This window comes from Schistosoma mansoni, assembly GCF_000237925.1.
Source record: "Schistosoma mansoni, WGS project CABG00000000 data, supercontig 0142, strain Puerto Rico, whole genome shotgun sequence".
In the NCBI taxonomy this organism is placed as follows: Eukaryota; Metazoa; Platyhelminthes; class Trematoda; order Strigeidida; family Schistosomatidae; genus Schistosoma; species Schistosoma mansoni.
The window spans coordinates 199155-226149 of NW_017386042.1; the positions used below are offsets into that span (position 1 = coordinate 199155).

The following is a 26995-nucleotide window of genomic DNA, read 5'->3' on the forward strand; positions in this document are numbered from 1 at the left end:
TTGTTGACTCAGAATACGCCGACGACATAGTTTTATTCGGTGAGGACGCTGACAAAATGCAGAGTCTTCTGACCACTATAAGCAACAATGCAGGCATGTTCGGGATGCGATTCTCTCCCTCGAAGTGCAAAATGTTACTCCAGGATTGGGTTGCATCGACACCTGAACTAATGATAGGGAGTGAAGTAGTTGAGCGTGTTGACAGCTTCACTTATCTTGGGAGTCTCATCAGCCCTTGTGGTCTGGTGTGTGACGAAATCTCAGCACGGATACAGAAGGCTCGTCTAGCTTTCGCCAACTTGCGTCATTTATGGCGTAGGCGAGATATCCGTCTAGCAACCAAAGGACGGGTTTACTGTGCAGCAGTCCGTTCCGTCCTACTTTATGGCAGTGAAACATGGCCGATAAGAGTAGAGGATATTCGTAGGCTACTAGTGTTCGATCATAGGTGTCTTCGACGCATTGCTCGTATATCCTGGGACCACCGGGTAAGTAATGCAGATGTTAGGAAACGGGTACTAGGTAAGGATGGCAAATCAATCGATGAAGTAGTGAAACTTCATCAGTTGAGATGGCTGGGACACGTGTTACGTATGCCCAACCACCGACTGCTCCGACGTGCGATGTTTTATGGTGTAGGTGTAGGTTGGAAGAAAGCTAGGGGAGGCCAGACCAAAACATGGCATAAATCCATGAAGTCGCTGACAAGTGGACTGGGCCATGTTGGTAGGTGTAGACTACCTGGTTGTGATTCGCGAGATGATAGCAATCGATGGTTAGAGACCTTGAATGACATGGCTCAAAATCGTTTGCAATGGCGAAGGTGCATCCACTCTTTTTGTTCTGCCGAATTCTAATCTTCTGAATTCTTCATGTCCGTATCGTTTTTCTCTTTTCAAATTTATTTCACCGTACTATACTCCTTCAATAACATCTTCAAACCCTAATCTTTCACACTAATGCTTATACTCTTACTACTTCTACCACTATGGGATTTGAATCGACAACTGCATCTCTGTGTTAATGTGGTATGACAACTCGAACTGATGTACGTACGTATGAAGTTCTATGTTGTAACTGACTGACTGACTGAACACGTGGCCTAACCATCTGAGTCAATGAAGATTCATAACCTCAACAACTGATTTACCGTCATTCCCTAATACCCTATGTCTAACCTCACTATTACTTACCCGGTGATCCTAGCAGATGCGAGCAATATTTTTAAGACATCTGTGATCAAAGACTAGTAACTTACGAGTATCTTCTATTCTTAATGGCCATGTTTCGCAGCCGTAAAGTAGAACAGAGCGAACTGCTTAGCAATATACTCGTCATTTAATTGATAGACGGATATCTCGCCTTCGTCATAGATGATGTAATTTGTCAAAAGTCAAACGAGCTTTCTGAATGCGTGCAGAGATTTCGTCAGACACCAACGCATTAGGGCTAATCAGACTTTCAAGATAAGTGAATTTGTCGATGAGTTCGACTAATTCACTCCTTATCCTTAGTTCAAATGTTGACGCAGGCTAGTCCTGAAGTAACAACAAAGTAATCCCTCTATGATTATCACAGGATGATTTTGGCCCCTTCTTATATATTAGGACAATAAGTGATTGTGACCAGTCAGATGGAATTACGTCCAACTCCCAGATTTTAGATAAAATATGTACACATGCATAAGAAATATTGGATGAACAATTAAAATGAGCTACTTCATTATACAAAAAATTATTTTTAGGAAAACCAATCATGTTTGTATGAATCGTGCATTAATGGATTTTGGATAATTTAGTAAATTTCATTGGTTTGCATAACAAACGGAGGACTGACTTATCACGACGTCTATCACTCTTATAGTCATGAAATCAAGTAACCATAGCACCTTAGAACTCATTTTCCTTCCTTTCTTCTCCCATTGTACCAGGCATTAGATATGAAACAAGAAGTTCAGGAACTTCAGTGTATTAGAAGGCTGGAATTTCAGTTACAAAAAAAGCTGTTTGTTTCAATGCTGAAAATTAATCACAATGAAGTGTAACAACAAAAAACAACTTTTTTAATCCCTCAAACGTTGATTTTGAGACGCAATAGAAAACTATGTTCAAACGTCATGGAATTGCGGCTTAGTAATTAAAGTGCATGATCATTAGGTCATTCAGTCACAATGTAGAACTTCGTACGTACGTACATCAGTTCGAGTTGTCATACCACATTAACACAGAGATGCAGTTGTCGATTCAAATCCCATAGTGGTAGAAGTAGTAAGAGTATAAGCATTAGTGTGAAAGATTAGGGTTTGAAGATGTTATTGAAGGAGTATAGTACGGTGAAATAAATTTGAAAAGAGAAAAACGATACGGACATGAAGAATTCAGAAGATTAGAATTCGGCAGAACAAAAAGAGTGGATGCACCTTCGCCATTGCAAACGATTTTGAGCCATGTCATTCAAGGTCTCTAACCATCGATTGCTATCATCTCGCGAATCACAACCAGGTAGTCTACACCTACCAACATGGCCCAGTCCACTTGTCAGCGACTTCATGGATTTATGCCATGTTTTGGTCTGGCCTCCCCTAGCTTTCTTCCAACCTACACCTACACCATAAAACATCGCACGTCGGAGCAGTCGGTGGTTGGGCATACGTAACACGTGTCCCAGCCATCTCAACTGATGAAGTTTCACTACTTCATCGATTGATTTGCCATCCTTACCTAGTACCCGTTTCCTAACATCTGCATTACTTACCCGGTGGTCCCAGGATATACGAGCAATGCGTCGAAGACACCTATGATCGAACACTAGTAGCCTACGAATATCCTCTACTCTTATCGGCCATGTTTCACTGCCATAAAGTAGGACGGAACGGACTGCTGCACAGTAAACCCGTCCTTTTGTTGCTAGACGGATATCTCGCCTACGCCATAAATGACGCAAGTTGGCGAAAGCTAGACGAGCCTTCTGTATCCGTGCTGAGATTTCGTCACACACCAGACCACAAGGGCTGATGAGACTCCCAAGATAAGTGAAGCTGTCAACACGCTCAACTACTTCACTCCCTATCATTAGTTCAGGTGTCGATGCAACCCAATCCTGGAGTAACATTTTGCACTTCGAGGGAGAGAATCGCATCCCGAACATGCCTGCATTGTTGCTTATAGTGGTCAGAAGACTCTGCATTTTGTCAGCGTCCTCACCGAATAAAACTATGTCGTCGGCGTATTCTGAGTCAACAAGTGAATCTCCCGGTAAAAGTTCAACTCCAGGAGATTGAGATGATGAAAGTGATATCTCTAAAAGTCTGTCAACGACAAAGTTAAACAAGAATGGGAAGAGTGGACAGCCCTGACGAACACCACTTGAGGTAACCAATTCTGATGACAGTTCACCATAGGCTCTAACTCGACCAGTTTTGTTCGAGTAGAGAGCCTTTATGAGGTTAATGTACTTCTTTGGTACTCCTTTCACTGACAAACACTGCCATAGAACCTCACGACCAACGGAGTCAAATGCCGCCTTAAAGTCAAGAAATACTACTATTGTGGGACGTCTGAATGTATGTCTGTGTTCTAGGACCTGACGTAGAGTGAATATCTGGTCTATGCAACCACGTCCAGGTCGGAAACCAGCCTAGTTTTCTCTAGTCTGCTCTTCACGAGCTTTGGTTAGGCGTCCAAGTATTATTGAAGCTAATATTTTAGACACTATATTAGTCAAACTGATCCCTCTGTGATTGTCACAGGAGGTCTTTTGTCCTTTCTTATAGACTGGCACAATCAGTGATTGGGACCAGTCAGATGGAATTACGTCCAGTTCCCAGATTCTACCTAAGACCTCAGTCAATCTCGTTGCTAGTACTGGACCACCATCCTTGAAAATCTCAGGGGTAAACCTGTCAGGGCCTGCGGCTCTCCCTCGCTTTAGATTTCCTATAGCTTTTTCAACCTCGTAGAGAGTTGGAGGACTTACATTAGGGCTGGAGAGTTTTCGGTCCCTGCTCTTCACATAAGAATGTAATTTCCCTAATTAGATGCCAGTCAAATTGTTCTGAGAGCATTAGCAAGACATATATTAGGTTTAAGCATGTTCCATTACGAATTGTGTTGAAGGATAATGACTGGCCCATTCTCAGTCGCCCAACTATGGCTGATACTTGGAGAAGGCCCTAGAATTTTCTTGCGTAAAATTATAAATATACTAACTTTTTTCTTATTGTAATCCTTACTCCCATCCTACCGTATTTATTTAGAATATAATTAAGTGCCTGTCCAAGCTGTGCTCTAATTTGAGTATTTGTCGACTAAAGTAAAGTGTCTGAATAATACCAACCAATAAGGGTAGTTGGGTCGTACAACGAAAGATTTAACAAAGTGAAAAAAATAGTCTTATTCTCTTGATAGCGTTTCAGGCTTTAGAAAGATTTGTACGTAGTTTTTTTCCAGGAATCGGAGTATGTTTCTTCTCAAATATTGAATGGTGCCATAATGATCAAATTGTACAAAACTAATGAAAAGCTGACTAGTGGAAGACGGGTTTTATACTCAGATTGTAAATACACCAGTCACATTTTCACCCTAAACACTAAAACCGTCACGTGTTTGAGGGACCAATAAATGCCTTTTTTTCACACATGTTATGCCTAGTAGATTGAACGAAATCATGGTTTTCAGTTGTTCGGTGAAAACACTCATAGAACTTAACATTTTACAAGCCTTGTGGATGAATAGCATATGTAAAAATATTGATTGCCTTGCTTCAGTTTTACAGAAACAACTAGGTCATTTGCTTTGGTCTGATTTTGGAATCCGTTTTCATTAGCATTTCAGTAACTGCTCTTATAAAGTATTTAAAACAGTTGATATTTCTATCTATAGAGGTATTATAACATTCACTATTCAGGAGATGTCCTTAAGTTGTAGCACAACAACTGCACCAATCGTGCCTAATTTTCGGCATTCAGTATCTGTAAGTGTGGTATTCGCAAATTCCTCTTACAATTTGGGGGAGAAATAGTATACATTTTACTCTTTATAATGAACCTTTGGGTAATGCTAGAAAAATCGTATAGTAGAGTCCAAAGTGACCTCTATCTTTTTTGTTGCCGTAACAAGGTATACGCTTCAGTAATCATTGTTCTTATCTAGATTTGCACGGGTCACTAAATTGGTGAGCCACCAAAAATTGGTGGCTCGTGTTGATGTGACTCCAATTTTCATGTGTGATTGCATATGCCATAAATATAAATTTCCCGTTTAATCCCGTATACTACATCTAGGCTAACCCCGTTTGTGTGACGGCGGAAATGAGAAGCTAAATATGGGTTGTTAGATGAGTTTATTTCAGGCTTTCGTTTACTCAGATAAACAGAAAAATGGGAAGCGGCGAAACGAGACAGAGAAGACAAGTGTACCGACTCCATTTGACATGACTCACTATTTATAGCCAGGCAAAAATAAGCTTAATGCACATGAATAGGGTAAGCAATACACATATGTATAAAAAGCCAGTGTTTTAGGTGAATAATTGACATGGTGAAAATATGGTGTGGACAGTGACTGTCCGAAAGCTAGAATAACTCGTGTGGGCATGACATAGTACTAGATACTACAAGTTCGTGTCTTAAGTAGTGAAATCTAGTTAAATGTCATACTCCACGTAACGTCCTGCTATATCTATTTTTTTCTTTGATTTTCTAGACAATTGTTAATGGGTGCTATAAATTCACTAATAGACACCCCAGGTGGTTATTCTGTTCTCCAGAAAAATTCAGAAACTCGACATTGTCGTTTTTGTGGGTCTGCTTACAATGATGTTTGTACAAAAGATATTCAAACGTCGCGTTTGGAAGATCATCATCCTGCTGAGCTCTGTGGTATTTGGCTTGGAAAATTGTATTCAAATCAGATGAAAGAAATCCGTCTACATGGCGACTTCAGAGCTTTGTCTGCATCTCAGTCACACTGTGCTCAAACTGAAGGCAATTTTGAATCAGTAGGATCTCCATTAGTGACATTACCAAAGCGTTCCTGCGCCCCAACAAGGTCACACGTCGCAACATTACTTCGACATTCTGATACCACAAAAAACCAATCCACATTAAAAGACTTTTTTTCTACTATGGATATTCGTAATTCAAGTTCAGTTCAGTATACAGAACTTGAAGGCTGTCATATTAACGGGTGTTTGTTCGTAGAACATGGGAATTTGGTTTTCCAAGCTGTAAGCAAGAGGTCACATGTTCCATTTCTGCTCATCGATCAACAAATGCTGGGACCAACTAGCGACTGTGTTGCTCCAATATTTCATCGTAAGTCCCACTATAGTGACAATGAATCAACTTACCATAGCATCATGACTACGAAAAATAAATGATTCGTCGAATTAATATTCTAAACATTTTGATTCTCAGCCGTCTTGATATTTTAAATATTGCTCTAGTAATCATTTCATATTGTTATAAATAATGGTAGTTTTACTTTGAGAGTTTCTATATGTAAAATTATTGAAGTGAAGTTGTCACAAACTTCGAGTTATCAACATATTTGTCTGGAACACTTAGTGAGCAGGTATTGATCTCTAGATTGTTATATTAACATTAGCACTGACTTTATAGATGACATCAATCTTCGTGTGACAAGGAAACCAAATTAATTAGTAGCTATTTATGAAATTCATTAGCAATCCATTTAGCATAGTTGTATCAGTCTGATTATTTTTCAGGATGGCCTAAGTTCAAATCTCAGTGGGTACTCAATATTTCCTAAAAGTAAAGATATAAATCTGTGGTGTTTCTTTTGGTGATATAAATATATGATTTAACAGTAAAGGTGGGTTTAGTCTTGTCTTATTACTCTGAACACCCATTTTTTCGACGGCTGACCCATAGGTTCGAATTAATCTTTACCTGTGTCGTGTAGCTCATGGCTTAGTATACTGACCTAGGATCGGTTATTAAGTTACTTCGTGGACAGATAGCATTTTTAAATTAAGTTGTGTGCATTCCCTTAATGAAATGTAATAATACATGGTAGAAATTATTTAGAATCTACTTGAAAACTAAACCTGCCTATCCAATTGATTATTAAGTAAGTCTATCGATTGTTTTTCAAGTTGTTTCATCATGAACTAAAATTAAGCTAGTAATTACCAGAACCTAACATAGGATGTCTGCAAATAGATACTGGTTTCTAGTGAAACCAAGTGGCTGATTGCAAACGAATCTACGAAACTGAGTTAAATTTTTCAACTAAGGGCTAAATATACTACTTGATATAGAAAGTGAAGCTCAAGGCATTAGTTGTTTAATCATTAAAGTTGAGTTGTTGTTTAGTTTATATTAAAGCATATTTTTGTTTTATTAAATTGTCATTTTTTAATTTCGTCATTATGATGGTACTACTCACGTTTCGTAATTGTGTGGATCCAACCCTCAAAAAACTACAATCTAAATGTATTGATCATTAGTACAAATTCTTGTACTTGATTTTAAGCTCCATTTATTGTCATTTTAATAGCTGAAAATACTAAATAACTAATCATATAAAATTTTACGAAGTAAGGTTCAAAACCACTACCTAATGATCATATGCAGTTGCTAGAAAAACGGGTTGGTTTTCGACCTGGACGTCGTTGTATAGACCAGATATTCACTCTACGTCAGGTCCTAGAACACAGACATACATTCAGACGTCCCACAATAGTAGTATTTCTTGACTTTAAGGCGGCATTTGACTCCGTTGGTCGTGAGGTTCTATGGCAGTGTTTGTCAGTGAAAGGAGTACCAAAGAAGTACATTAACCTCATAAAGGCTCTCTACTCGAACAAAACTGGTCGAGTTAGAGCCTATGGTGAACTGTCATCAGAATTGGTTACCTCAAGTGGTGTTCGTCAGGGCTGTCCACTCTTCCCATTCTTGTTTAACTTTGTCGTTGACATACTTTTAGAGATATCACTTTCATCATCTCAATCTCCTGGAGTTGAACTTTTACCGGGAGATTCACTTGTTGACTCAGAATACGCCGACGACATAGTTTTATTCGGTGAGGACGCTGACAAAATGCAGAGTCTTCTGACCACTATAAGCAACAATGCAGGCATGTTCGGGATGCGATTCTCTCCCTCGAAGTGCAAAATGTTACTCCAGGATTGGGTTGCATCGACACCTGAACTAATGATAGGGAGTGAAGTAGTTGAGCGTGTTGACAGCTTCACTTATCTTGGGAGTCTCATCAGCCCTTGTGGTCTGGTGTGTGACGAAATCTCAGCACGGATACAGAAGGCTCGTCTAGCTTTCGCCAACTTGCGTCATTTATGGCGTAGGCGAGATATCCGTCTAGCAACAAAAGGACGGGTTTACTGTGCAGCAGTCCGTCCCGTCCTACTTTATGGCAGTGAAACATGGCCGATAAGAGTAGAGGATATTCGTAGGCTACTAGTGTTCGATCATAGGTGTCTTCGACGCATTGCTCGTATATCCTGGGACCACCGGGTAAGTAATGCAGATGTTAGGAAACGGGTACTAGGTAAGGATGGCAAATCAATCGATGAAGTAGTGAAACTTCATCAGTTGAGATGGCTGGGACACGTGTTACGTATGCCCAACCACCGACTGCTCCGATGTGCGATGTTTTATGGTGTAGGTGTAGGTTGGAAGAAAGCTAGGGGAGGCCAGACCAAAACATGGCATAAATCCATGAAGTCGCTGACAAGTGGACTGGGCCATGTTGGTAGGTGTAGACTACCTGGTTGTGATTCGCGAGATGATAGCAATCGATGGTTAGAGACCTTGAATGACATGGCTCAAAATCGTTTGCAATGGCGAAGGTGCATCCACTCTTTTTGTTCTGCCGAATTCTAATCTTCTGAATTCTTCATGTCCGTATCGTTTTTCTCTTTTCAAATTTATTTCACCGTACTATACTCCTTCAATAACATCTTCAAACCCTAATCTTTCACACTAATGCTTATACTCTTACTACTTCTACCACTATGGGATTTGAATCGACAACTGCATCTCTGTGTTAATGTGGTATGACAACTCGAACTGATGTACGTACGTACGAAGTTCTACATTGTGACTGAATGACCTAATGATCATGCACTTTAATTACTAAGCCGCAATTCCATGACGTTTGAACATAGTTTTCTATTGCGTCTCAAAATCAACGTTTGAGGGATTAAAAAAGTTGTTTTTTGTTGTTACACTTCATTGTGATTAATTTTCAGCATTGAAACAAACAGCTTTTTTTGTAACTGAAATTCCAGCCTTCTAATACACTGAAGTTCCTGAACTTCTTGTTTCATATCTAATGCCTGGTACAATGGGAGAAGAAAGGAAGGAAAATGAGTTCTAAGGTGCTATGGTTACTTGATTTCATGACTATAAGAGTGATAGACGTCGTGATAAGTCAGTCCTCCGTTTGTTATGCAAACCAATGAAATTTACTAAATTATCCAAAATCCATTAATGCACGATTCATACAAACATGATTGGTTTTCCTAAAAATAATTTTTTGTATAATGAAGTAGCTCATTTTAATTGTTCATCCAATATTTCTTATGCATGTGTACATATTTTTTTGATGAATTAACATTAGAAACTAATAAAGGACGATTCTTTGACAATCCGAAACTGCACTGCCCAATTCAGCGTCCATTACCCATTTTATCATTCCCTGAAAATGGTTCTCATTTGGGGAATTCAGATACCGTTGGGCAGAAATGCTCACCTTCTCTAGTGGATAATCCTTATATATCGACAGAAAGGTAATTTTTCATCTATATGTCTATAATATATGCATAATTCACATAGTATGGGTCTATGGTTTTTTATTCTTCCTTCATTAACTATTAGCGGAATATATATTGGGTTAAAGCATATTCCGTGTAATATTGTATTGGAGCATGCTGATCAACCATTTCTTAGCCAGCCAGCGCTAATGGATTCTTGGAGAAGACTCTAGAGTCTTCTCGTGTGAAATTATAAATATACTAACACTTATCTTAATTGTGATTCTTACTCCGATCCTACCGTGTTTATTTAGAATATAATTACGTTCCTGTTTAACCGTGTTCTCATTTGAGGATTTTTCGAATGAAACCAAGTGTCCGAAGAATATTGAGTAATAAGAATAGCTGGGTTGTAATAATATGCTTGTGAAACCTGGCCTCTCCAAGTTGAGGATGTTAGACGACTTTTTATTTATTTAAACACAAATATTAGTACAAGGGGGCACCAGATATATATGCGCCACACAAATCTCATTTGATTTGTGTGAGGACTGTGATACTACCCGGGTGCCCAAACCGAAGCAGGTGATTTTCATAGGGGCCGTACCCGGATCCTTCGACCTAAAGAACTGATTCACAAGGCAGGGGAGCATCGTGAGGAGATGCAGGCCCATGGTAGCCGGTGATCAACAATTGACTCATACGCCATTTGTTCCCTCAAGATACTGGAACCCATGTACACCATCGGTCTGGAATGAGGGTTTTCCAACTCCCCTTGGTGGACTCACCGTGTCCACCAACCCGGTTAAACCGCCGGAAATTCGCGTTTCGTCCTCTCGATTTCGTCAACAACACCCCCGCCACGAGAAGGCAGTGAGTATAACTTCCCTGACAGAGGCTATATACGCATGGTCATGTGAGAGCATTTCGAGAGGGAGAGAGGACTCTCCTCACTCTCGGCCGTACCATTTGGGGGCTAGACGACTACCTCTGTTTGATCATCGTTGTCTCCGAAGGTTTGCTGACATCCAATCGCAACAACGTGCTCATGATGCAGAGGTTTGGCATCGTGTGTTTGGGCACAGCGACGATAATTCAGTTGGTGTCACTATCTTGAAACATCGACTTCCAATGCTTTTAACTATTCATCTTTTATGGGGTTATTAATTGAAACTAGAATATCAGTGTAAAAAAAGACAAACGGAATCATCATTCTGTTATAATCTCTCTTATTACATTCCAGCTATTCTTATTACTCAATATTCTTCGGACACTTGGTTTCATTCGAAAAATCCTCAAATGAGAACACGGTTAAACAGGAACGTAATTATATTCTAAATAAACACGGTAGGATCGGAGTAAGAATCACAATTAAGATAAGTGTTAGTATATTTATAATTTCACACGAGAAGACTCTAGAGTCTTCTCCAAGAATCCATTAGCGCTGGCTGGCTAAGAAATGGTTGATCAGCATGCTCCAACACAATTCTGTACTTGACACAATGTAGTCCAATCCATATCTCGCTAACACATTCAATATCCACGTTTATAATCAGTGTGTCTCTGCATTTTGTTCAACAGTTTAGTTAATGAAAACTACGCAATTTATATATATATATATATATATATATATATATATATATATATTACTGTCACTATTACTATTACCATCATCATCATCATCATTACTATCCGTCCGCATTGTGAGAGTGTGCAACTTCAAAACTGCTTTATGAAACCTTGTGTTTCATGAGTTCTGTAATAGATATATCAGTTTTATGGGTGGTTTCTTAGTCTCGTATGTACGCATACTGAAACTCTTTTATGCCACTTAGTTGCAGACTGAGATAAATTTCTCATATGTTTCCAGTTTCTGCATTTATATTCGTTAAAAAATGTTTTAAATCTAATATCTTTTTATTGTGTTAATTTTCAAATAGCCAAAGCTCTCAACAGTGGTCTTGGTCTTGTTAGAGTTTTGAGGGTGGTTTTCACTTCCCGGTTGCCCACACCGTAGAAGGGTTCATTGAGAGGCACCTGAAAAGGAAATTGGGGTAGAAGTGGTCTTAGTGACATGAGAGAGTGACTGCAGTGCCTAAGGGACAACTGCTTGAGGCCGGTCACACAAGACCTTTTTGTAGGTAATTTTTGAGTTACCTCCGTACTTGTTGGGACCTTACCGCCGGAGACGGATATCCGTGGGATAAGGCGAGGTGTGCATTTTAGGGCCGACCTTTTCTAACCCCACCCCTCCCTGTGGGAAGGCAGCATAATTGTTGCGCTTGTTGTCTGAAGGAAACACCTCACTGCCGTCACACCTCTGTACAGTAGGCAGTACGACTTCGCCCTGGGACCTTGGGTTTGCTGCTTTTAGTCTTACCGCTCTTCAACCAACCTGTCTGGCATGGTAGAACCTTAAGGAACGATAATTCCAGTCAATATAGCTTAATTGGCTCACCACGATAGGCAGGCCCGACCACCAAGTCGAGGTAACAGCAACGGTTGGGCGTTCATCTTGTTATGCTAATTCGGTATGGCAACTTAGACCGATGCATATATGTACCTCGTCCTACGTTGTAGCTGACTGACTGACTGTAGGCTCTCAACAATAAAGCCAGTCATATTGGAGGTTGTCAATGTGTAAATTTTAACCATTTACATATAATTCTTCGCCTTCTTTTCTGTCGGTTGGGGTTTTTATAAGATGCTCCGTGACATTAAAAGTAAACATTAGCCTTTTAACCTGTTGAAAACAAATCAACATTTATACTTTGAATCTATATTTCTCACGTTTTAGCTCCACTTTTTCTCCATGAGCTAATAAACTTTATATCTCGTACTTTCCTCCCTCTTTCACGTCATAGTTTCCCAATCTTTATATCTTGGTTACTGCTTTATTTTTTGAGTTGATGAGGTTGTAAAACTTCATGGCCACCTACCCTCTATATTGACGCGGAATAGTGTCTAGTTTGTGAGTAGGTTTGAAGGAAGTTAGTGACGGCCGGCATGATATTTGGTATTAGTGTATGAAGTTATTCACTGTTAGTCTGAGCCGTGTTGGTGGTAGATCCAGACTGCTTGGTTGGGTTTCGTTCAATAACTACGATCAGTGAGTAGACATTGGTTATGTGACCTAAAATCAGTCACATTGATGCATATAAATTTTTCTTTTATCTTCCTCTTAGATCTTGAGTTTCAACATTCCTATATACATACCATCTTTTTGAACCATATTCTCAATATTTAGTTTATTTTCCTATCATTGCTATCTCTATTGTTTTGACTCTTTCGTTATTCATCTCATTATGCTAGTTTGGTATGGCGATTTGTGCCGGTGCATATTTATGTCTTGATCTTTTGTCTAACGTCTCTGGGTTATTCATTAAATGCGTATACAGATGTTTTTGTGATAATATTGCTTTCGTTTATAACAGCCAAAATATTTCTACCCATAAGTGTTAGTTAAGACGGTATGCTGTCGTGGTTTTTCTGTTTGTTCTCCCCTAATTAACGATTTAGGCCCATTAGCCGCTTCTGAAATAATCCCTAAGTTTTCGTTCCCATTGTTATTATACAGCGTTTAACGGTACTATGTAGTCGTGGCTATAAAAGTCTCCTCCCTAGTTCTTCGTGTAGAATCTTACCCCACTTGTACCAATAAACACTGTCAAATATATAGTATTGTTTCTTATTTTATCCCTTAGTTGTGTGAAGTAGAATGTTTTGGGGCCCATCAATTTAATCAAAGTTCTATTTGTACATTTTGTTGAATGCAGAATAACGTGAAAACCAAATCACGACTGAATTTTTGATATTCAGTAACATACTACCCCATGCAATTTACTCCGGCCAAGATTAACTTTTTTAGTTGTTGATAAACATTAACCAGTGGTATCTGACAATTAAATATTGGTTACTTTTGTAGGTGCCCTGAAGATGTCAAACCTCGTCTTCCACCACCACCTTTAAGATTGTCATGGCCGTTAGTCACTTTACGTCGTTTTGGCTTCTATGGCAATAGTTTGTTTAAAGTGGAAACAGGTAGACGGGCTCCACGCGGTGAAGGACTTTACTTGTTTCGTATTAAACATTTACGAGAATTCAGGAAGTCATTTGAGGTTAGTTTCAGGGGTTTTTATTGTTAAAGCCTATTTTTATGTTTTCATTGAATGGAAAAAACCATAACTATGGAAAATTAATTTTAAACATATAATGACTTGACGAAATGCTAGTACTGATACTATTATTGCAGACACAACCGTCACTTCCTAATAAATAACCAAAACAAAGATCGACACTGCTCGACTCAAGGAAGAAAAGTCAGGCTGCAGATAAATAGTTTTTTATGCATCAACCGCTGATTCATGACTGATTAAAACTACGTAGAAAATTGGTGAGGTATATATATCATTTGATTACCTAGCTAACAGTCCAATTCAAATACGATCCAACCGGGGCACTACTTGACATTGATCGACCAGTAATTTAATATGTGCATACAATCTACGATATCACTAGGTCAAGTTGATTTGACTGACAAGTACAACTAAATCATTTAGGAAACGTACCAATATTAATGTTAAGTATGTTATGTTCTCTACCAGATGACTGCTGATACGGTATATGGATGTCGGGACTCAAACACGTAGAACCTGCAGTTACAGGACAGAACAAAGGAAAAGTGGTTATTAAGTATCAAAATCGTACAGAAAAACAGGGAGGGTATTCATTGGTTTTAGTATACGCTATATCATTATAATCCAGCCAATCCTCAAACAAGAAGTTATACGATTGTCCAAACGTAGCATGACACGTTGATACGCTAAAACGTTCTATCGGGTTCTTGTTGAATGTTATCTCTTTGGCTCCGTTCAATTATCTTTATGAATTTGTTTCGTACCCTTATTACATGTTTCAAAGGCTCCTCCTACCTTATACAAAACTCTCCCCATTCTTTGTAGAATTATCCCTGGTTCCCATCGATTTGGACCCTGGTATGGTTTTGTTCGGCTGTACAGTTTGGCACAATATATATATTCAGTCACTTCGTAAATGCATCCATAATAATTAGTAACATTTTTCCTTGAACTGAACCAGAAAAGTCTGTATAAAGTCTCTCACAGGTTCTAACAGGCTTGGGCCATTACTGGGGTTCGCATTTCGAAAGGCTTTTAATAGCCTTCAGGGAAAATGAACGGTTATGAAATTTGTCCTCGATATCTCTGTCCATTGAAGGGCAGTAAGCGTAAGATCGTACCAACTATTTCATCTCATTAATCCCAGGGTGATCACTGTGATGTTGCTTGGGAACTTTTTGACTCTAATTCTTGGATAGTTCGGTCTCTGAACATAGCGCATGAGCTGACAACCATCAGTGAGTCACATTGATGAAAGTATTTCAAAGTTCTCTTTGAAGGCAACGTTTTGGTCATCTAGTAAGAAGATAACCTTTAACTTCCCTTGATATCTTGTCATTTTCAGTGGTTTGTATGATAACTGCGAAGGTAACCGATAGTCCATTGATTGCATCATCCGATACGCGACGAACTTGTTTTTTGGTTTCTATGTTTGTCGCGACAATGTCTTCTGAAGTTTTTGTCTGGAAACCTATCAATCTAGATAAAGCACCAGCTTACCCAAAAGTTTTAGTAACCTAATACTTGATCTTAAAATCGTAGCCCAGAAGTGTGGTTCCCTATGATTGTAGTCGGTTAGCCGTGTGAATAGAGAATCTCTTCTTTGACCCAAATACGGCAAGTAATGGGTGATAGTCTGTTAATAGAGTGAATTACCGACCAAATATCACCTTGTGGAACTTCTTTTTCAATTTGTCATATATATATATATATATATATATAGCATATCTTTGCGGCGTCATCATCATTACTAGTGGATCGATACTCGAAAATCGAAACCGAAAAATAACAGGATTTGTCTCGCTTTTTTTGTTGAAGGTACGAAATAAATTAGTTACCCACATACAGATAGACAGACATTTTCGCTAAATAACTAAAAAAAAATGAATATACACATAAATACACTATTACTATTTATGCTAAGCTAAAAATAATTTCTATCATAACTCCATTACGGTTGTAACATACTATTTTAAGTTTTTGTAGGTTAAATGATTAGAATAGTAAATCATTCTTATCTAATAAACTATACCTTTCTTTTGTAGTAGACATGATTTCATTGTCACTTTTAGATCCCATATTTTGTTGATTTTTGACCAACAAAAATCAATTTACACTTGACTGATTTTTAATATGTACAAATCACATATGGTTTGTATCATGTGTATTTTTATCAAATCTTTGTGCTAGTTTTGTTATGGACATTTATTAAGTAAGGATAGCTGTCAATTTATTGTTAAAGCACTCATATATCAGCTATTCGGATTGGAAATCCGAATATCATAACTCCTATTGCTGTTTGTGTTGCTGGGTAGTGTTCCCCCAAATGCCCTGGTACGGCCGAGAGTGGGGGGAGTCCGTTCTCCCTCTCCAAATGCTCTCACATGACCACGCGTATATAGCCTCTGTCAGGGAAGTCCTACTCACTGCCTTCTTGTGGCGGGGGTGTTGTTTACAAAATTGAGAGGACGAAAAGCGAATTTCCTACGCTTTAACCGGGTTGGTGAACACCACGAGTCCACCAAGGGGAGTTGCAAAACCCTGGTTCCAAACCAGTGGTGCACATCGGCTCCAGTATTCTGAAGGAACAAATGGCGTGTGAACCAATTGTTGGTCACCGGCTACCATAGGACTGTATCTCCTCACGATGCTCCTTTGTCCTGTGGATCAGACCTATAGGTCAAAGGCTCCGGGTGTGGCCCCCTAAGGAAACCACCTGTTTCGGTTTGGGCACCCGGACAGTATCACAGCCCTTACACAAATCAAATCAGATTTGTGTGGCCCATATATATCTGGTGCTTCCTTGTACCAATATTTATGTGTTTAAATAAAATAAAATAAAACACTTGGTGAGTTATACGACTTGTTAAGTAGGAAAAAAATAATTTCATTTGAATCCAATAGTCTATTTATATGTCAGATGTCCTATTTATCTATCTGTGAAGGAATATAAGATTCCACTGAGACTATTGCCCTCCTTACTTGGCCTACTAACGTGGTAGACATCATAAAAAGTTCTAAATTTCTGTATAAACATTGTCGAGTTTTAGAATTCCAACAGTTTTGACAGTATTGGATTTAATCTCATTTAAAATGATCATATTACTGAGAAGATAAAGAGGCAAATGATGATTTAATGTCTTCCTCTTATCCTAGTTTTTTAATTTTTGTTTAATGGACCAAATTTTTATTACGGAAGGACACCTGAATAAAGGGAAACAATTACTAGTATCAATGTATCTCCAGATGTTATTTACTAAGTAAGCTACCTTTCCAATCTGAAATGTTTCGTTTAAATTGATGCAGTTTACTAGTTAATCTACTTTTTTTCTCATTTACCGTTCTAAATGTAACTTTCCATTCAATGATTTTATATACTTCCTCTAAGAATTATGACTACACAATAAGGTTTCGTATGACATACTATCGACAGTCATCTCCTAAAGTTTGATGCTGCAGTTGAGCTTATTGTTATATCTGGTTGACATTTTTTGATATCCTGTAATTATCAACTCAAAATTATTGGCGAACTATGGATTGTTTAGAAATATATTTTTGCTCTTAGCTGATAATTGTCCCGACCGTTGCTGCTACCTTGACGTGGTGGTCGGGCTGATACTAGTCAACTAAGCGAATAATTCATTTTTAGATAAACAATGTTAAATATTATGAATACCTGTGATGAACTTCAGTTAGTTTGAAGTATGCAAATTCCCACTACATCCAACTTTTTATTGTTTTGTACATCGATACGTCCTCATACTTTCGTAGAAGACTGTCAGTATAGGATTAAAGTTCCTTTAGTAGCGTAGTTTATCTCACTTTACTCTGTTTTGATATTATGCGTTTTCTAAATGTTTTTCAATGCAACTAGACAGTGTGAGTGAACTAATATTTCATTATACAACATACGTACGTGCAAGCACACAAAGTTTTAGACTATCATTTATTATGATTATATTACCACTATTGTTTTCAATACTTTGTTTCATCCGTGGGATAATGTGATTCATGTAATAGATAAGAAAGAAACCAATCATAACACTAGAATGTGATTTACTTTTATCTAATCGATTCTCCTTTTTCCATAGTTGTTATGATTAAACTTGGAACTAGATTATAATATGCTTAGCAATGAATATTATTAGATATTCATACCTGTTTGTTATTAATAGCGACTTTCAATTTGACCCTTTTTATTTGTTTTATAAATATATGTCTGTATAAAATATGAAGAGTAGAATGCTAAGCACGATTTAATAGATGCATCTTATAGGTAATTGATTATAAACCCCTCAAATTCTCTGTTTTTAGTATTTTCAAGGTCAAATTACTCCATCTCTATTAGCATATATTGACCTCTTGACTAAATACCTCGATGTGATCTATGATCTTGTTTATAATGTGCTTTGATTAGTAGCTACTACTAATGTATTGAACGAGAACACAAGTGTGGATGACCAAATGTATTTCAACACACAATTACAGGATCTTTTAGTAAAATCTAAGAACCATACATTAAATTCTTCATTTGCAAAATGTCAATCAATTGTCTCAGATTTGACTGATTCTTCTTTTCCACATCAATCATTCTCTGTTCTCGTTCGCTTCTGTTCGATCTTCTTGGCCTTCTGTCACCAAGTATTTCACTTTCAATTGATGATACATACCGCTTATATCTATCGACATCAGTAACACATATCACTCTAATACAAAGAACAAAAAGAAATGATCCTCATTGAACTGTAAATACCATTCACTTAACACAGATTCTTTATTCCATCCCCAACTATTCAAATATTATGTAGTCAAATTTTTTGTATAATAATAATATTGAATAAAGCGATTATTACTATTAGGTTAGTTAACTCTGTCATGATGCTCATATCAAATGAATAATAATAGATGTACAATGATTTATAAGCAAAAAACACTTACTTGTACTTTTGTAAAACTCCTGTTTGCTTAAAGTTGAGAATATTTATCACTGATGTTATCTATAAGTACAATATGTACTTAGCTCCAGTATTGAGTGTAATTGTGAATGTATAGCTTTATCATCGATTATTCTACTTGGATGTCAATGTTTAAGCTTACAAAAGAGTTGAAATACCATCAGTTATACATTGGTTAGTGACTGTGAACGTCAACTCTGAGATGCAGGTACATCCAGCTGACGAGTCCCAAATAGGACGGAACGCGCGTCCTGGATTCCACTACTAGCCACTATCCATCTTTACTTACCAATTTATGTTGAAATGATCTTATCTCAACTTTAATTTCTCCTTCAATACAGACTTCAGTTCAAAACCAGTAGTTAATTGTTTTTAGTTTTTATTCAATGAATCTAATTCCAAACAAAGTGTAAAAAAATATGTTTGTTAACCTTATTTGGAACAGGGCACATATTGTTTTCAAAAGCCATACTCATCATGATCGTAAGAATAATATGGAGGATGTTAACATGAAAAAAATCTCTCGAATATAGAATGTAGGTCAAAAATTCCGATAATAAACTATTTAAAACAATGATAAACAAAAATCATATAATAAGTAGTATGTAAATAATCAGTTTAATTATTATACAAGGAATGAAGAAGTTGAATGAAAAGAGTGAAATGATAATAAACAAATTGTAGAAAGATTTAGTCAGTTCATTTATTCTCCAATTAAAAAAGGTGAGAGGATAGATATTTCAATTGTCTTGTAAACATATTAATTCAGCTTGTTGCCTTTGAACATTTGATTTCCATAATCTGTTAGAATCGAGATTGTCATGTATTGGTTTAATGGAGGCGGGATTATTTTGTTTTATTTATTTGAACACATAAATATTGGTAAAAAAAAATGGGAACCAAATACACATGCACCTCACAAATCAAATAAGATTTGTGTGAGGGCTGTGATACTGTCCGGGTGCCCAAACCGAAACAGGTGGTTTCCTTAGGGGGCCACACCCGGAGCCTTTGACCTATAGGTCTGATCCACAGGACAAAGGAGCATCGTGAGGAGATACAGTCCTATGGTAGCCGGTGACCAACAATTGGTTCACACGCCATTTGTTCCTTCAGAATACTGGAGCCCATGTACACCATTGGTTTGGAATCAGGGTTTTCCAACTGCCCTAGGTGAACTTTCCGTACCCACTAACCCGGTTAGAGCGGCGGGCATTTACTTTGACTATATGATGCTACAAAAAACCTCTTTTTGATTCTAAGCAATTTTATAACTCAGTAAAAATATCCTAAACAAAACGTCTTATTATGACGAATGCTATGCAGGATCATCATTTGAAATTTCTATAAAAACGAAAAGCCACTATTCTGATTAGTTCTTTACATTCTTCATAGATTCTGTACTTTTTTTTAAAATCTACTTCATTGTTATCGTTTGTTTACAATTTAATGTACACAATGAGGAAATTCGATACTTTATTTGTTACCAATAGTTATCAGCTAGTATTCAATTTGTTGTACATGGTTGGAGCCATTGTGATCCATGTCAACAAACTGAATCTATGTGTTCATAAAAAAATTATCGAATAACTATCCAGTGAAGCAAGGGTTAATAAACCTTATACTTTCATCTGATATATTTTATTGGACAAATCTATTCCATCTAAAAATAATCAGTCACTTCGCAGTGCTATCGTCAGGATATTTATTTCTACATAATTATTGCCATTATATATAGGGTATGAAAACGTGGAGGATGTACAACTTGTTTAGAATTTTACTAGTTAATTACTTTTAGTCATTGCACTAATTTAATTGCATCTTTTCATACACAAATTGCCCATACATCTATTCATGTGACTTGTGCATTATGTCTAGTCATATTTTTAATTCAAATAAATAAACATCTCTGAAGTGACCTTCAGTGTTATTTTTCACTGACTCACATGATGGGGTATCAACAAGATGATGGAAAAAACAAAAAGAAACAAAGAGGTCTATTTATATCATTTAAACATTTCTCAGAAAATCGATTAGTTTGTTGGTTATGGCTAGTAGGATATTATTTTATAAACTTTGTTAAAGATCAGGATTTAAATTTTTTTATTTTCTTGGTTAGCTACTACATCTTATCATGAAATTTAATAATTAATACTCTCCAATCAACAGTAATGACTGATATGAAACTTTAACCTGAAGGCCAATAGCGTATCATAGATGATACTGTAATTCATTTGATTTTCTACAGTATTTGCTGCCTCTAAGCGATGGTCGCGTTTGGTTTTCGTAACGACCCAACTACAGTCTACTATCTGGAATAATTGTTCTTGGTGGTTCTTCCATGCCAACTAGATCATTTGAAGGACGGTAAAACCGAAAACAGAAAGTCTAAGGTCTGGAGACGAAGTTGTACTTCTGACCGTACTAGTGTGCGATGTCAGAAAGGTGTTTTCCACGGATAACTAGCATCTCCAGCTGCGCTGTTGCGCGCATCAGGAGTTAGGAAATGTTGACTCTAAGAGTGGTAGACTTCATCTTCTCCCATAGGTTTTCGGTGCATGCAGTAAAGTCTGTAAAGTAGGGAACTAGTACATCCATAACTACTCACAAATTGCAATGGATAGTCGGACGCAACCACCACTGCCTTAGGCACAGCAGTCATGCTTTCAGGCTATCAGGACCACTACTAGCCTTGGTTCATTTTGACATCCCTCAAGTAAAATTATTACACAGTGATGTGTTTAACTGTTAAGTGATAACCACCTCCACATCCCTTCCAGGACATGTGCTTATTTTGTTCGCAATCAAATTTGTTCGTTTGAATCACTTAGTTCCATTCATTGATCTCATATTTCTATATGACTCGTTCTGCGATAATTTGTATGGGTTACTTATTTCTGAAAGTATGCTATTAAAATGAGTAATAGTGAATCTCAGTAACCAAATTGCAGTATCTTGTACCTGGATTTAACCATCATTCATGATGTGACGGGCAATTACTTCACCTGAATTTGTTTCTAGCTTTCTATGAATTATGATGTTCATTGAAGATCGACTTCAGGTTCGTAATCTTATAGTGTTATTTTAACTGAACCCGTTATGTAGTGGTTTGGATATACCATCCATCAACAGTAATTACTGTACATTTTGACCGACAAATTTTGACATATCAAATGAGCTTTGTGTGGCGCATATGTATCTGGTGCCCCTTTGTATCAATATTTATGTGTTTAAATAAATAAATATTGACTGACTATTTACCCACACTGAAATTTAACCTTGAAATTCATGCTGATTAATTCCAATCTTTAATGATTTAACCAAGGACAGTAGTGTTCAATTTTCTCAAACTGTAAACCATTACATTCACCAGTTAACCATCGTTTTCTTTTTCGCTTCTATACCAAACTGACTGACTGTTTTTAACGGTTATGGGTCCAATGTGAAATTTCTTTAATATATAATTTCACATTGCAGGCTTACCGACATAAGTGTGTTTAATGTATTGATAAAACATATTTTTATCAGTCTACGCATTTAGTAAGACTATATAGTTTAGAGAACAGGGTAATGTGTTAATCAACAACTCAGTAAATATACTCATCACCGCCTAATAATTAATGGATTCCACAGCTAACTAGCGTTCAACTCTGCTTATAATCTTTGTTAGTTCATGGCAATATCAAGGCAATGGGAAGATTCAAACAACCATTATAAATGGATCAATACATTTTTGTTTTCCGATGAACTTAAGGGATCTGGAAATCAATTGACTAAAATTTTGAATACATTATAGTATTATCTTTATTCATCTTTACGCATATCTTTTACCACAAAACAATAGCTGGACGGATCAAGTAACTTTTTTAATTTGTTTCATAAACATACTTTTCACCAGTATTAAGTTTTATCAGATACAGAGATAAGTTGAGTTGAACCTTTGTCATCCTTCTATTTTACAACTCAACAATCACATATATAAGTTGGTCTACCGACGTTATAACTACGTATTATATTATATGACATGGAATAATGCAATTTGAGTGCCTAAAGGTTGATGTTTAGAAAATATAACATATTAGTTCAGCATCAAGTGCCTGAATGAATGAATTAGCCTCTGTTTTATGTAAGTTGTTCCCAAAGTGTAGGTTGTGAGTTTGAAGTTATATGTAGTTTTCTTTGTACGGACGATAATCACTCCTTGCTGTTAGTACTGAAATTGGCCACTTTCATCTTAAAAATACCACATCCTGGGATCTGTTGCTTACCATATTCAAGAAACATTTGATTAAAGACCACATATCAAGGCGATCTTCTGGGGGTCAGTGATGATTGATCAACAGGAAACTCCTAGCTTTTACTACGACTACCTGTTTTTTATATTTATAATAACCGGTTTTTTGTTGTGTTCTCAAAGTGATTCATACTTCACATGAGTTTCTCTCAGAAGAAAGGGAATGGTGTTGATAAAGTGAATTCCACTTGCATTTTTATAATATTTAAAACGAATAATTATGAGAAAAACATTTTCACTAGGCCTCTTTTGTGTTGAACAATTCACTTCTTTTTTCCATAGACTCAGATCATGCTCTTGTCCGAGCACGTATTTATCTGCGTCTTACTGGACGTAGAAAAGCCACAGCTAAAATCCTCTTAGAGTTCAAATTAATGATAAAAAAGTTAAGAATATATTTCAGGAACAAGTAGAGAAGGAGTTAGTCAACCATGAAAATGATATCTACCCTGAGGTCCACGTAATTATTGTAACCACTGGTTAGAGACTTTGAATGACATGGCTCAAAATCGTTTGCAATTGCGCACGTGCATTCATTCTTCTCATTCCCAGAAATTCTAAATTCCTCATAACATCTTGTTTTTGTTTCACTAATTTATATTTTCTTTCCAAATTAAATCTTCGATATCTAATCTTTATTACTACTACTGATACCGATACTACCTTTACTATTCTGGGATTTGATTCGACAACCTCATCTCTCTGTGCTTGTGGGGTATGGCATACCGATGTACATAGGTATAAGTACTAGGTTCTACGTTGTAGCTGACTGACTAACCTACTATTCTTCTATAGATCACACTATTGTTACATGTTTACTGTTATATATTTTAAACAGTAGACATTCAAAACCTACTCTTCTAAGCGTTGCTGGCTAAATAATAAATTAACACATTCATCTGGTATTTGGGTGTGAGCCATACGCTAAACGTAAGTACTGATGATACTTCTCGGTTGCCCAAATCGGGATCAGTGGACTAGGGTTCGAATCTTGGGCCTAGTTGGTCTGAAGTCTGTCGCCTTAACTACTAAACCACTGCAACACTTGCTGATGGGCTACACCAATCCCTTTTCAGTGTTACCTAATAGAGTTATTTCACTAGAAAATATATATAGTGAATTGTAATCTTCATGTTTATTAGATATTTACTTTTATTGAAGCATTAATGTTTGTTTGCTGTTTTTCTTTTGGTCATACATTCGTTAAACAGACATGTGTTCATCAACATAGAGATAATCTATCTGTTCATCAATTATCAACAGCTATTTCTGAAAGTCGTTCATTACTACGAAGTAATAATAATGGAAAATTATCATTAATTATGCCATTTAACAAAATCTTCCACAAACAGTCATCAATATCTCTAAGTACTACACCTATGTTACATGATTCAATCAATGAAAAAATCGATCGAAATCTATTCAATGGACGAAGTGATCATAAAAACATAACTGATAATCATGATACATTTCATCATTATAATCGACCGTATCCACCAGTTTTATCGGAACGTAATAATTTAGCTTTTTCATTTGATGATACAGAAATTGATCTCCTTCAAAGTCAAACTATAAAGTTGACGAATAATAATAAAATTCAACAAAAACAAGAACATCACGATCGAGTATCATCGAACTGTTTACATTGGCTCCAGCTGCAGAACTCATCAAATAATTTTGGTAATAACGAAAATAATCAACATGCTAATAATGATCACACAAACAGTAATCATTGTACTAAGCTGCAAAATAGTTTTAAATATTCTTGTCCACAATTGTCTGATATTGCATCAGTTAATCCAATCAACTGTAATGATGATGCTGCAGCTACTAGGAGCAGTATTAATCGTGAATGTCATCATGTCGGCAAAGGATATTGTCAACGTAGTGGTGGTAGTTATTTTTCTGTTCATCGATCAAATAATCATCATTCATGTTGTCTTGATAAAGACACAAAGAATGATACAGTTGTTGATATCGATGAGTGTATCGTTAACGTTAATGAAGATGATGAGATATCTAATCTACCTGAAGCACCTCTACCGCCTTTATATAACAATTCATCTTATTGTGATATCATACAAGGACAAAGTGTATGTTGTCAACGAATTTATGATAATTTAATTGCTGTCAATAATGGGGTTAATAATTGTGCTTCTGAAAATGATAACGATAATTGCTGTTGTAGTACAGTAAGGCGTTCATCGCCATCAATGACAACACCAGCAACGCCCACAGTTTGTTTCCCTCACCAACTATCTAACGAATACAGTGATAACAATAATATTAGCAATGTAGCAGAAATAGATAAAAAGGCGAGTGTCGATGAACAAACACTAGTTGACGGGGTTGGTACTATAGTATTAGCCGTAGAAAGAGGCGATTCAACGTCATCTTTTGGAGAACAAAAATTAGCACATATCAATGCTTGTAACAGCCCACCTGTTCTGTTGAAAAAATCATTGTCATCAGATATAAATCTGCCAGAAATAATCGATAAACCTAGTTCAATTATACCAAACAATACTACAGCCACTACTTCTACTAATAGTGATAATAATAATGATGGTTTTAATAGCTCGAAAGAACATGATGTAATGAGAAAGTTTAGGAACAAATCTCAAACGTTAATTTTATCAAGATTACCATCAACGTCATCCAAGATCTACTTACATTCAAGGCATGCTAGTCTACCAAATCCAAATACATGTAGTAATACTGTTATTATTGGTGATGGTATTAGCAGTCGTGAACATAGTTATGCTAACACTGGTGTTAATCATAGTCGACAAGAAAATCTGTCATTTCGTGTAAATAAAAAGATTCCATGTGATTATTTATGTAAGATACATCGTAATCTTAGTAATTCTTCAGACAGAAAGAATTCTGATATGCTAGATATGATTACTGAGTATTCACCGTATTATAATTTGTCGACAAGTCCTCAGGTAAGTACATTTCAGTTCTATTCAAAACTCGATATCATATCTACCTAATTGAAGTCAGGATTTCTAAGTGTTAACTTGTAAATTACTGAAATCAATTTCAATATATGATATTCCCAGGCAGATGGACAAAAAAGAAATCAAACATAAGCTTGTTACATATGTGTTTCAGGCGAATCGCTCCATCCCATGTTAAACCACGAAGAGAGGAAAAACAAAAGGGTGAAAATGACAATACTCATAGCGACAGAAAATTAAACAGTTTAGATGTAGTAAATAACTTCGTGAAACAGAAAATATGGGATGATACGTTACTAAATATTTAGTTGAAAATAATTACTTGACCTACAGCAGTCGGTCGATTTTCAGTTACATCATCCGAAGTTTCTAATTTTAGTATTGCAGTATCCGAACCTGGTATCTTGCAAGATGTATTACGGCTTAGATCGTCTTTCATCGATTCCATCAAACGCATTCAGTGTTTCGAGCATACCTACTATTGAAAACTAAGTATATTATATGCTAAATAACATGAATGACTTTGAAAGAATATATAAAATAGATTTTCCGTACACGACTAGAAACATGAAATATTACTTGATGAATTGTTGGATCGATAACTTACTTGGCAGTAAACAGCAAAGCAATTGAGTGCAATAACTACTTATTGCTATAGTTTTATCAACTCTAGTTGGTTATTGTGTGGTGGATTCTCAACATGAATGTAATAGAGGTCGTTCTGTTTTTAACAGCTAGTATCACCTATTCTCTGCTCGCACAAAAGAGTTCCTATCATTTTTATGATGTGGAATCATCAGATTGTTTCTCTAACCTCCCTAAGTAACCTGTCCAAATAAGGATCATTAATTCATCTTAATATTACATTCATCAACTGTTTTGAGGATCTTTACAAATTGTAGCATTACATTG

General features: G+C 36.7%; 1 protein-coding gene across 1 annotated transcript in view; it reads left to right on the top strand.

Moving 5' to 3' along the window:
• Positions 1-26995, top strand: part of Smp_158670 (hypothetical protein) — a gene marked incomplete at its 3' end in the record, with an annotated part of 37379 nt that overhangs the window by 8025 nt on the left and 2359 nt on the right. The window contains exons 2-5 of the mRNA XM_018799908.1: positions 5703-6313; positions 9603-9771; positions 13661-13853; positions 24263-26068. Of these exons, the coding sequence (XP_018646560.1) occupies positions 5713-6313; positions 9603-9771; positions 13661-13853; positions 24263-26068 (2769 nt within the window). The 5' untranslated portion in view covers positions 5703-5712. The remainder of the gene's footprint in view (positions 1-5702; positions 6314-9602; positions 9772-13660; positions 13854-24262; positions 26069-26995) is intronic.